General features: G+C 38.2%; 1 protein-coding gene across 2 annotated transcripts in view; it reads left to right on the plus strand.

Annotated features, from left to right (window-relative positions):
• Positions 1-13,370, plus strand: part of LOC145268243 (RAB6A-GEF complex partner protein 2-like) — a 64,101-nt gene that overhangs the window by 21,459 nt on the left and 29,272 nt on the right. For both annotated transcript variants that reach the window (XM_080123572.1, XM_080123581.1), the window contains exon 2: positions 11,313-11,456. In XM_080123572.1, coding sequence (XP_079979698.1) covers positions 11,347-11,456 — 110 coding nt within the window. In that variant the 5' untranslated portion in view covers positions 11,313-11,346. The remainder of the gene's footprint in view (positions 1-11,312; positions 11,457-13,370) is intronic.

Genomic DNA, 13,370 nt, shown 5'->3' on the forward strand with positions numbered 1-13,370 from the left:
AAAGACAATGTGTGTTTGTGTGTGTTTGTATGTCTGCTAAAAACTTTTGACATACACATCGGACCATGACAAAATTGGTATCATCAGGAAGGTCAATCTCTTGGATAAAAAATATCTAAAAATTAGCCAAAAAGATTAATTTGTTGCTGGTCAACTTGGTCTTTTTTTGCATCAGAATTTTTGCAAGTTGTACACCTAGCAATCTCAATGTACATTTAAAAAACGTTATTTCAACCCATTGTGACATCAGAAGTCATCGAGGCGTGACAGCATGTTAGCTTTTTTCACCTCCTTTTCATGTTACTGGTTCGAGCTTTTGTAGTTGCATCGGCACTTGCTATTTTGATTAAAACAAAAGTTCATTTATTTACTTTTTATTTATTTACTAGTGGGGGGTACCCGGGTGCTTGTAGGTGTGTGCGTTGGGGGGGGGGGTAAAGAAGAACAAAAAGGAAACTTAACCCTGTTTAAATATGAAAAAAAAAACGATAAAAAAACAACGATTTTAAAAATGGAAAAAAAAAAAATTAGGGAGGGGGCTTGGTGACAGGTCGGCTCGAATGCAGAGCCTTGAGGCCTATAGGCTAAGCCTGAACACCTGCGCTACAGCGACAGTCAATGTAAGAGCGATTAAAAAGTGAATGTCAAACATCGCAGTTTTTAATGAGGTTAAATCGTTTTACTGCGGGATAGGTGACGTTTACATCCAGTTCAAATCTGGTTTCGCTATTTTCATACTGAAAAGTGAAAGCAACATGCGGCGATCTGAACATGTGGAATATTTATCTTTTGAAAGTCGGGCAAATTAAATAGACAGGCAACTCCCATTGTTAACTCATAGATATTATCATTTAGACGTGATATAAAAAGTTTTAAGAAGTGAGTTGACCGATCGCTTCTCGGAAAAGTGCCTTTCTCGGACATACACAAAAAGCGAACATATATACATACACACATTTTCGCTTTTATATATATATATAGATTTTTTTTTGGGGGGGGTGCTCAATGTCCTTAGTATATCACCTCTCTCTCTCTCTCTTTCTCCACCCAGACAACACCGGGTAGCCATGCTAGTGCTAATATTATAAAGAAAAACTTGGAAAATTCTAATCAAAAATTGCCTCGGTGTCCAAAGTCAATGTCTTCAATTTTATTGTCTCCTTCAAGATAATTTCTAGCTGCCCCATACCTCTCAGTTATATACAAAAAGTAATTTTTATTTTTTTATTTTAATAAATTTACAGCTATTATTTATTGTTTCATATATAACAAAGTGGTATTTACTTAGATGGGTTAAACCAGCTTCCACCAAAGAAAGTTTCTAGGGAATATTAAATTCACAGGCGATCCCCAGTCATATGTATATTTTGGTCAGGGGAAAAATGACAGTGTTAGATTTTTGCAGTTCTTACAGAGAGATGTTGACATCCTCCTATATACAGCATATTGTATTCCTAAATTGGTCACCCATCTGGTACTGACCAGGCTCAATGTTGCTTAATTTTGATGATTTACCAAAAACCAGTTTTCAGAGTATAAAACTAAAATGAAGGTTTGGAACAAGTGGGAAACACTTACATATATAACGCCATTTTGTGGTAAATAAAAATTATTCATAAAGGAAAGAATCATTATTAGATCAAACCAACCTAAACATTGGCAGAATCTTTTCTCTCAAGAAAAAAAAATGCAAAAATGACACATGTTGGAACCATTAGTATAATTTGATAAAATGCACAATTCAATTTTAAAAAAATTGTCAAAGTAAATCTGTTTTTATAATTTATAAGCAATTAAATGAAATTGGATTTTTTTTTTTTTTTTATTAAATTAATAAAAATTTTAACACGACACTCAGCACTATTCCACAAAGCCTAAATTGTATAAAGGAATTTTTTTTTTCCAAAGATTTATTGATTGTATGTGTCATATAATAAATTGATCATAAAATGAAAACTTTACTATTATTGTTTGACTAATCATAAGGGGTATTTTTTTAATGGTTGTATCTTATTTACATGCTTACTGTTGCATTATGGTAATTTTTTTTTTTTTCATAGGAAGTCAATTAAAATAGACTTTAAAATAAATTAATTTGAAGTCCGATCAATTTTTTTCCAAAAATGTCTGCCAAATAGATTAACTTCTTCACATGCCTTCCCCCTCAATTATTCAACTATAATGAATCTAACTTTGTAAACAAAACTCCTCCATGTTGAAAAATGGCCTCTTATTTTATTAATAAAATGGCGGTATTAATGTTTTGTGTCATACAAACATTAAACAAGTGAATCGACAAAACACTTAGTGGTAGATCTTGTTTCTTGTCTAGGGCATTGAATGCTGTTCCCCCACTCCCGACACATCCCACCCCTCATAACTGGCCACTTGGGAGTGCTTGAGTACCACGCATGCCTGTGCAATTAGATTGGGGTGATCTTCTGATGGGCTGAGGGTACCGGATTGACAGTTCCTGGCTGCTGTTTCCGACTGGTAGTACAGGATTCCCTAACTCTTTGGTAGCGCTTAGAGCGGCTGCTCCATCAACAGTTGTATAATATCGGGATGTTTGTAGTGCCATGTCGCGCATGGAAAGGGACCCTGCACTCATCCCTGATGGGCTTTCCCGAGGCCACAGTCCTAGTTGAAGAAAGGTCATGATCTACTTGTGTTGCATGTCTGATATCCTGCATAACCTCTTGTTCAGCTCCCCCTCACCTAACTGAAACTCTTTAAAAACATGATGACAGTACAATCAAAAAATAAGCTTAAACCAGGCTTAGGGACAAACAAATCCAACTTGCCTCCTCCCTTGAGGCTTGCATTCACTAACATCCGTGGGCTTAGAACTAATTTAGCTGATGTTGAAGCATTTCTCCTAACAAATACTCCGGATATCTTAGCATTAAGCAAGACTAACCTACACTCCTCCATCCCCTCTAACTACTTAAACATGCCTGGCTATCTCCCACTCTGCCGTAAGGACTCTGACAGACATATGCACAGACTTGGAGTCTACATTCGTAACACCCTCCCCCTGACTAGAGAAACAAACCTAGAAACGGACGATCAAGCCTTTATGTGCTTTAGACTAAACATACAACACAACATTAGCTACTTTAATTTTCTCTACCGCTCTCCCTCGGCCCAGGACTGCACCATAATAAACAAAGTCTCTGACAGCATAGACACAGCACTCTCCCTTGACACTAGCGCACAAGTACATGTATTTGGTGACTTTAATGTTCACCACAAAAACTGGCTTGGATTCTCTACTTACACAGATGCAGCACATAGTTTTGCTATATCTCACTTCTCTATCACAATTGGTTACGTTTCCAACCCGTTTCCCTGACCAGCAAGAACAACAAGCATCACTTCTAGATCTGTTTCTGACTACAGTTTCCGAGGATTGTGCAACAAATGCTGACAGCCCACTCAGGAACACTGACCATGCAGTGATAATGGTAGAAATCGCCCTAAATTCTAGACCCAAAACTGAAGAGCCAGTGCTCAAAACAACGAGATATTATAAAAAGGCTGACTGGGAAGCCATCATAGATCTTATCAGAGATGCCCCATGGGGAAATATTTTTTCTATTCCTGCTGAACAGTGCACAAATGAGACCACTGAATGGTTCAAAACAGCAATGGAGGCACATGTTCCTATGCGGAAATTTTATAGCAAGCCCCACTCTCCCCAATGGTTTACTTCGACTTGCGCTACTGTCATTGCTCAAAGGCAGCATGCATACCACAGATTTAACCAACATAAGTCCAGTTCAAACAAACAGAAGTATATAGAAGCTAGAAGTAACATTAATAAAGAAATAGTGACAGCTAAAAAAGAATTTACTGAAACCACTAAACGCATCGAAGCACAAAAATTAGGAAATCATAACTTCTGGAAAATCTACAACAGTGTAGTAAATAATGGGCAATCAACAATTCCCCCGCTAACCAACAATCACGAGGTTGTTTGCTCAGCAACTGACAAGGCTAATATGCTTGCCAGCCAGTTTGCCTTGAACTCCACACGGGACCCTACCAATCACCCCCTGCCTGACTTTCCTTTGCGGACAGACGCCATGCTAGACGATCTAAAAATCACCCCTGCTCAGGTACACGCTATCATAAAAAACCTTGACACTTCAAAAGCATGTGGACCTGATCTCATCCCAGCTGTGCTATTAAAAAAGTGCTCAGCCGAAGTAGCTCCAGTTCTCTCCAAACTCTACAACAAATGTCTTAATGAATCATGCTTTCCGGGCTGTTGGAAAACTGCTTCTGTGGTACCTATATTCAAGAATTCTGGCAAAAGAACTGACCCATCAAATTATCGCCCCATTAGTCTCCTCCCACTTTTCGCCAAAATATTTGAGACCATAATTAACCATGCTCTAGTCCGGCACCTTACAGATGCTAAACTTCTGACTGACAAACAATATGGATTTAGACAAGCACGTTCCACAGCTGACATCCTCACTGTAATCTCTGAACGTATATACCAGTCACTGGACAAAGCGGGGGAGGGCAGAGCGGTAGCTCTAGATATATCTAAGGCTTTTGACAGGGTATGACACAAGGGTCTCCTCAGGAAAATTAAATCATACGGTATCACTGGTAGAATACTTAACATAATTAAATCCTTCTTAGATAAGAGAAAAATCCAGGTTGTCCTCCGCGGTCATACATCTAAACAGTGTGATATAAATGCGGGAGTGCCTCAGGGGTCTATCCTTGGACCTCTATTGTTCCTAATATTTATTAATGACCTCCCCGACAAAACTGCCTCTGAGATGGGTATATATGCTGATGACACTACACTCTATAACAGGCATGACAGGAAAAAAAATGAACACATATCTAAAGAAATGGCAAAAACACTAGAGGATGACCTCCAATCTGTAGTGGAATAGGGACATAAATGGATGGTCACATTAAATTCTGCCAAGACTAAACTGTTTTCCTTCAATAATTACAAGAAACCTTCTTTGCCACCAATAGCAATGGCCAGTGACTCCCTGTCTGAGAGTACATCTTTCAAACTGCTTGGCCTAACGTTCACAGGAAACATGAGTTGGAACAATTATATTGAAAACATTGCCAGGGCCGCTTCGAAAAAGGTAGCCTCTCTCTACCGTGCTAGAAAACTACTGACACCTGAAAGTATCCTGTACCTCTATAAGGCCACCATTCGCCCATGTATGGAGTATTGTTGTCACATTTGGGCTGGTGCATCTGCTACTAGTCTCTCGCTCCTTGACAAGGTTCAAAAAAAGAGTCGCCAATCTGATAGGCCCTGAACTGGCATCTAAGCTTCAGCCTCTGTCCCATCGACGAAACATTGCATCCCTCTGCCTGTTCTACAAGTATTTTAATGGTGAATGCCCTGACGAACTGCAGACACTTGTGCCCCCACGACGTAGACACCCTCGACAAACCCGACAGGCAGTTAAATCCCACCCCCACACAGTAGAGATCCCTAGATGTAAAAGATCTTTCTACTCCAGTAATTTCTACCACAGAACCGCTTGACTCTGGAATTCCACACGAATAGTTTTGCACGAATAGTTTTAAAAAATGCTATCTGGTTCGAAAGTTGATAATTCATTTTACGTTAATTTCAAGAAAACATTTGTAGAAAGTGTTGTGGGGATCGCCTGGCCTTTTTTTGGGAACTGACTTCCTCCACAAATAATAAAAATAAAAATAAGAAATCTTATGTGCAACACAAACGGAGGTTTATTTCTGGAATAGAAATAACAAACAATAACAAGTTAAAACATAGTTCTCAATATTTCAGAGTTCCTTTTTTTGAGTTCATATGAAAGATGGAGAGTCTCTTTTTTGTGTTCTTTGAATGTTCAAATTTGTAACATTGACAATATTAATGTTCGTCTGTTAAAAGAGTATTAATGCGCGGAGCAGTGGAAATGAAATAATTGATGTTTGCACGCGTGGTAAGTCCATATGAGAAAACGTTGAATGAGTCGGAAGAGTTTAAAGAGACGAAAGAATGCTCGAAAGGCTAAGAGACTAAAGAGATAGATTTTGTGTTTGTGCATGTTTATATTTGATTTGATCGGCTCCAAACGAGCTCTAGAAAATCAGTTTTAAAATGTGTCCTAGGAGGAATTCCATTGGACGGAAGACATCACATGGGGTGCTTTCAACTACGTACGCACCTTTGGTATATAAAGGTCACGCCGGAATTTGCGTGGGTGTCATTTTTCATTTTTTTAACGCGCCGAAACAATCAATTGCACTGCGCGCCTAAATTGTATTTAACGATTTTAAATTTGAATATTAAACTGTGCCAACTGGCACAAATACTCCCCCCAGATTGGAAAAAAAAAAAGTTTTTTCAATATGTAATGTATTCCTTGAAATGTTTCGGCCAGTGGACTTTCCTACCCGTTTTTGTCGTGGGTTTGGTGTCCTCATCATTTTCTGCTGGTCTCCCATGTTCTAAGGGAATTTGTTCTGGTGGGGAAATTGTCTGAGGGTATTCCTCAATGTATGCTGGTTTAATTCGGTCGATCGCGATGTTGTCTTTCCTGTCTTTCCGTTGGACAGTAAAATATTTTTCACTTCTGTCCAAAACTTGGTATGGTCCAGTGTAATTTGGACAAAATGACTTTTTGACCGTATCATTCCTGATAAACACAAATTTGCATGTGTGAAGGTCGTTCGGTATATATGTTTGTTTGTCAGCCCTCCTGGTGGGGGTAAATTTGAGAGAAGACATTTTGTTCTTTAATTCCGTCACAAATGTAGCTGTGGGTGAAATATCTGTGTATCCATTAAAATACTGTCCAGGTAATGTGACTACGGATCCAAAAACTAGCTCTGCTGGTGTGCTTTGTAAGTCTTCTTTTATTGTGTTTCAGATCATTAATAGGATTAATGGTAAATTATCTGACCAGTCCGCATTGTTAAGACTCGTGGCCAAAGAAGTTTTTAGCTGTCTGTGAAAGCGTTCGACGAGGCCGTTTGAGCAAGGGTGATAAGCAGTAGTCTTTATGTGGGTTGTTCCCAACAATTGGTTGAACTCTGCGAAGAGTTTCGATTGAAATTGCGAACCTCTGTCCGTTGTGAGTATTGACGGTACTCCAAAAATTGCTATCCAGTCTTTTAGTATTGTTCCAGCTACTGTCGCTGCCGATGTCTTTCACAGGTATGGCTGTTGGCCATCTGCTAAACCTGTCGACTATGGTGAGAATGTGGGTGTGTCCTTTTGAGGGCGGTAATGGCCCCACCAAATCAACATGGATATTGGTGAACCTGGCATCAGGCGCACTGAAAGTGCCCAGTGGTGACTTCGTGTGCCTGTGTATTTTATTTTTCTGACAGGATACACACGTCTTGGTCCAATTTCGAATATCTGCATTCATATTCGGCCAAACAAAGCGGTCTGTTATTATTTTTACGGTGGCTCATTTGCCTGGATGTGACATATTGTGAAAATGTAGAAAAACATGTCGTCTGATGCTTGGCGGTATGTATGGACGCGGTTGTTCTTTTGCTGTATCGCAATAAAGTGTTGTTACACTAAAAGGTACGGGCATTTCCTTCAGTTGCAAAGACGTTTTCTGTTGTACATCAGTGAGTGTCTTGTCCGTCTTTTGTTCTTGTGCAATTAATTCCATAGTTAACGAACTGGAATTTAGTGAAGTTATTGCAGCTCGTGATAATGCGTCTGCCACGATGTTTTCTTGCCCCTTGACGTATCTGATGTCTGTGGAATATTGGGCAATATAATCAAGGTGTCTGATTTCTCTTGGACCATACTTATCTACATGCGTATGCAGTGCATATGTTAACGGTTTATGGTCAGTGTAAATACAGAAGTTTCTTCCTTCTAACAGATGTCTAAAATGTTTAATTGACAAATAAATTGCTAATAGCTCCCTTGAAAAGGTACTGTACTTTGTCTGTGTCTTGCTCAGTTTGGCTGAGAAAAACGATATAGGGGTCATTGTCTCCCCTGTCAGCTGATGTATAACTGCTCCTACAGGTATGTCTGACGCGTCTGTTGTAAGTGTAAGCTTCGATTCTTCGCTGTCCTTAATATAATTCAATTTTATGAAATTGACTAAGGCAGTTTTAGCTTGATGGAAAGCTTTTAAAGCTGATCCGTCCAGTTTTAATTGTTGCTTTTTCGTTTTGTTCTTCAATAATGACGTTAACGGTGCAAGGATTGTGGAACAGTTGGGTAAAAATCGTCTGTAATAATTAATTATACCTATGAAGCGACGAACTTGTCTAACAGACGTAGGTTGTGGAAAATCCGTAATGGCGCTTACTTTTTCGGGTAATGGTGATATACCATCCTTATCAATTGAATGTCTAAGGAAGTTTACTTCTTGCTGACTGAAAATACATTTGTCCAAGTTTATTTTTAAACCGTAATGGGACAGTTTTTGAAAAACTTGTTCCAAGTGTTGTTTATGTTCGTCGAGGTTTCTACTAGCAATTAGGACATCGTCCACGTAAGGGAATACGAATGGAAGGTCCCTAAAAACCTCGTCTATTAACCTTTGGAAGGTTTGACAAGCGTTCCTAAGTCCGAATGGCATTCTGACGAATTCGTAAAGTCCAAATGGTGTGGTCAGTGCTGTTTTGTGGATATCTTCATCCGCCACCGGTATTTGGTAATACGCTTTTACTAAATCCACTTTGGAAAATACCGTGGCATTTTGCAGTCCGATTGCAAAATCGTGAATGTGTGGGATAGAGTATCTATCCGGTACAGTTTGTGCATTTAATCTCCTGAAATCGCCGCATGGATGCCATGTTGTCGCGTCTGCTTTCTGTACCATGTGTAGAGGAGATGACCACGCACTTTTGGAAGGTCAGATAATTCCTTGTTGCAACATGCGTTGAAATTCGTCTTTTGCGATCTTGTACTTATCCGGCTTCAAACGTCTGGGGGTGGCGTAGACTGGCTGTCTATTCGTTTTAATATAATACTTTGCATTATGTTTAATATTATCCGTGACTTTGAATGGCTGAGTAAGTTGTGGGTATTTTTGAAACAGCCGACGAATGTACGTCTCTTCAGGTAAGGCAGAACTAATCCCAGTAGACTGGTATCTTATGGTGATACCTTTAATTACGATTTTTGTTTGGTTATCAGTCAGTGTGCGACTAGTCATGTCTACCAATAGATTAAACCGTGCTAGGAAATCTGCTCCTAATATTGGTGTCGTCACGTTGGCTATGGTAAAAATCCACAGAAATGTGCGGCGCAGGCCGAGATTGACGTCTAAATATTTTTCACCGTATGTCGGTATTTGTGTGCCATTAGCTGCTTGGAGGTGGTAAGGCTGTGGAATAGCTTTTTGTTTACGTAGAGGTGGTATCACGCTGATTTCAGCTCCAGTGTCTATTAAGAAATTATATCTATGATTATTATCACGAATAAAAAATAGACGACCTTTAGTGGAAAATCCAGCGACAGTCGTCGTCTCTACTGGCCGGAATATTCGTTTCCCTGATTCTTGTTTTTAAAAGAACAAGGATAAGTGCAACGCCGAGCTTGTGTGCCGAATTTTTTGTGGTAAAAACAGATTTTGTTCGCTCATTCCCGTGTGTTGCTTCGACCTCTACTAAGACTTCGTTTTCGGTAGTCCGATCGTTTATTAAATGAGTAACGATGGTTTATTTGTATTAATTCCTGCACTTGTCGAGTAAGATTTTCGACCGTCATTTTTAGTCCCGATATATCGTCGTCGCACGTCTGTTTCTGCTGTGCTTGTGCTGAGTTTACTTTGCGGTGCCTCAGATTTTCATGGATTCGATCTGCCATATCGGCGAGTTTTTCAATATTTGTCTCTTCCGTTGTGGGTGCTAAAATTTGTATTGTTGTGTCTGGAAGTTTATCCAGCCACAGACTTCTCATTATATTTTCGGACATTTTGTTGTCCCCTAGCAATGTACGCATGTATCGCAAAAGTTGTGACGGAGTGCGATCTCCCAATTCTACTTGGGTGAAAAGATTGCGTAACCTTGTTTCGTTTGAAAAGCCCGTCCGTCGTAAGATGGCCTCCTTAAGTTCGTCATATGGGTTGTCTTCTGGCACATTCTCCAATAAATCCGCCACCTCTTCGACGACGTCTGCCGGGAGTTTTTCCACCAAGTAACAGTATTTGGTTCGTTGAGACGTTATCCGCTTTGCGTCGAAAAGGGCCTGGATTTGGATAAACCAGGTCTTTATGTTGGTAGGATTAAATACTGGTATATTTACCATTAACGTTGCCAGAGGTTTTTCAACACAGGAAGGTTCCATGTTTGTTTTCTTCGCTCGAAAGTGATTTCCGAGCCTTTAAACTGTCAACTGACTTTTTCCGATGACGCGGAGCTTGAAATTGTGGTCGAAAAAAAATTGTCACTTTTGCCGCTGAGTCATGGTTGTTTAATAGTTTATAAGATTCCGTTGTGCATATGATTTCTGCGTCGGGTCACCAACTTGTGGGGGTCGCCTGGCCTTTTTTTTGGGAACTGACTTCCTCCACAAATAATAAAAATAAAAATAAGAAATCTTATGTGCAACACAAACGGAGGTTTATTTTTGGAATAGAAATAACAAACAATAACAAGTTAAAACATAGTTCTCAATATTTCAGAGTTCCTTTTTTTGAGTTCATATGAAAGATGGAGAGTCTCTTTTTTGTGTTCTTTGAATGTTCGAATTTGTAACATTGACAATATTAATGTTCGTCTGTTAAAAGAGTATTAATGCACGGAGCAGTGGAAATGAAATAATTGATGTTTGCACACGTGGTAAGTCCATATGAGAAAACGTTGAATGAGTCGGAAGAGTTTAAAGAGACGAAAGAATGCTCGAAAGGCTAAGAGACTAAAGAGATAGATTTTGTGTTTGTGCATGTTTATATTTGATTTGATTGGCTCCAAACGAGCTCTAGAAAATCAGTTTTAAAATGTGTCCTAGGAGGAATTCCATTGGACGGAAGACATCACATGGGGTGCTTTCAACTACGTACGCACCTTTGGTATATAAAGGTCACGCCGGAATTTGCGTGGGTGTCATTTTTCATTTTTTTAACGCGCCGAAACAATCAATTGCACTGCGCGCCTAAATTGTATTTAACGATTTTAAATTTGAATATTAAACTGTGCCAACTGGCACAGTGTAGCATGCTTTGCCATAAGGGCTCTTAAATTAAAAATGGAGAGGATGGATTCTATAAATTATATGCAAAAAAAAATGCATCTTAAATGCTATTTTTAATTTTTTTCTTTGTTTATAATTTTATGAATAAATATTTTTATTTTTGTCTTTTTAGGTGTCTTCCATTTTATTTCTAATAGCATTAGAAGATGATTGATGTTGTAGCCAGCTTAATGCGAGGACCTGTCTATTTGGCAGGGGAGACAATCCATTGTATAGTTACATTTTCCAATTCGGCGCTTCCAGATAATGAAACTCAGTAAGTACCATTCAATTTAGTTTTAACTTCAGTATTTTAATTTTACTTTACTAATTTATTTAATAAATCCGGTGATAAAAAAATGTATTTTATTTATAATAAATCGTTAGTATTGACTTGGTAGATTAAATATTGGTTTGTACAAATATCCAAATATTTATAAAATCTAGTCCAAAGTTCTGGTCCAAAGATTGATTAATGATTCTTGTAAAAAAGTTTGTTTTTTTTTTTAATTCATAAATAATAAAAACCTAATAGTTACATCTACAAAATCAGCAAGTAGACAGTGCTGATTACATGGTGAATGCACAGAGGGAGGAAATTGGCCACATACTTTTTATTATATAGTAGTGAACATTTTTTTATCAAATCTCATTTCACTTAAAGTACTTTTTTAATAGGATTTTTAAAATGTTTTTTTTTTTTTTTTTTTTTTTAAATTTCAATAAATTAGCAATCAACAGTCAATAAAGGACAAAAATGTAAGACAGTTGTAAAAAACATGTGCATTAACAGGTCATGATTGAGATTGAGAACAATCTATACTCCTGGATTAAGGTCAGTTCTAAATTTCATCCAAGTTTCTGAGTTTGACAGAAAGATTCCCAAGTTTGACAAGATTCATCACAAGGAAATCGGTGATTATATTCTCAGAATTTTTGGTTCCCCGACAAAAGGAGAGTGGACCTATAAATTCACCCTTGTCCGTTTGTCCGTCAGCACTTTTCTCAATAACTACACCTTGGAATTTATTGAAATTTTGCACCAACATTAAACATGATATGAGTAAAAAAGTAACAGAACTGATTTTCTGGGAAAACTCCGGTTGCCTCCCCTAGTGGTGCTTTTCAGGTTAAAATGGCTAAAATTGACACTTCTGTGCTTATCAAAAAAAATTGATGCCTTGGCTTTTATAAAACTTTCTGAAAAATTGTAACTAACTGATTTCTATATAATTTTGTTTGTCTATACTTCACGATAAATCTTGGTTGTGCCTCAGCAGCTCTTTTAGGGCTAATACTCGTGAAAACACTCCATTTTTGGGATTATTTGACCATGTTTGTACAAAATTTTCTGTGTATGTCTATTTACCAGTTTTGCATGGTGCTGAACTTAAAATTTAAATATGTTAATGCCTTGGGGACTTTTGGGGCTAAATAGGGTGGGGGTGCAAATGATGGACTTAGTCATTTCTTTTTTTGTATGGTGCAGAACTCAAATTTACATATGTTAAGGCCTAAAACTGCACCACTTGTTCATTTCTACCAGGATTTGACATCCTTTGAGGACTTTCGGGGCTAAATGGGAGGCGGAGGGGGGGGGGCAATGCTGAACTTAGTAATTTTTTTTATGCCTCGATTACTGTGTACTAACGGGGGACTATGTATGCTTCACTTGTCTTTTTTTTAATTATTTTAATGAGTTAAAGCCGAAATACAACTATAGGATAAGAGTTATTGAGTTTTACAAGTAGACAGTAAAACACTGAGGGGATTAATAACTATGTTGGTAACTGGTCAGAAATTGACTATTTAAGGGGGGTAACTCAGCAAGAATTTTCACAGACGAGCAGTTTCAGGAAAGAAACTTTGCTCATGAAAATTTCACTTAGTTTTAAGTACACGGATGGGAAAAATGAAATGGTTATTGCTTGATGAGTTTTTCATGTAAATGTTTTACAGGGGATGGAGACATAGGTTGGTGAGCATCTGTTATGATAATAGCTATAGAGTAGAGAAATTAACATGTTCTGTGAGAAAGATGCTGTAGGATGGGGAAGAAGACATAATCCACTAGATTTCGAAGTTAGTTTCGTATTCTTTCAAGGCAGGAAAAGGTGATCAGATGTGGCAATAGTTCTCCATCTTAGAACGTACTTGACTTATACAAGTAGAGGATTGCATCGGTGAGATG

Source organism: Euprymna scolopes, chromosome 4 (assembly GCF_053919585.1).
Source record: "Euprymna scolopes isolate OS-2025 chromosome 4, ASM5391958v1, whole genome shotgun sequence".
Lineage (NCBI taxonomy): Eukaryota > Metazoa > Mollusca > Cephalopoda > Sepiida > Sepiolidae > Euprymna > Euprymna scolopes.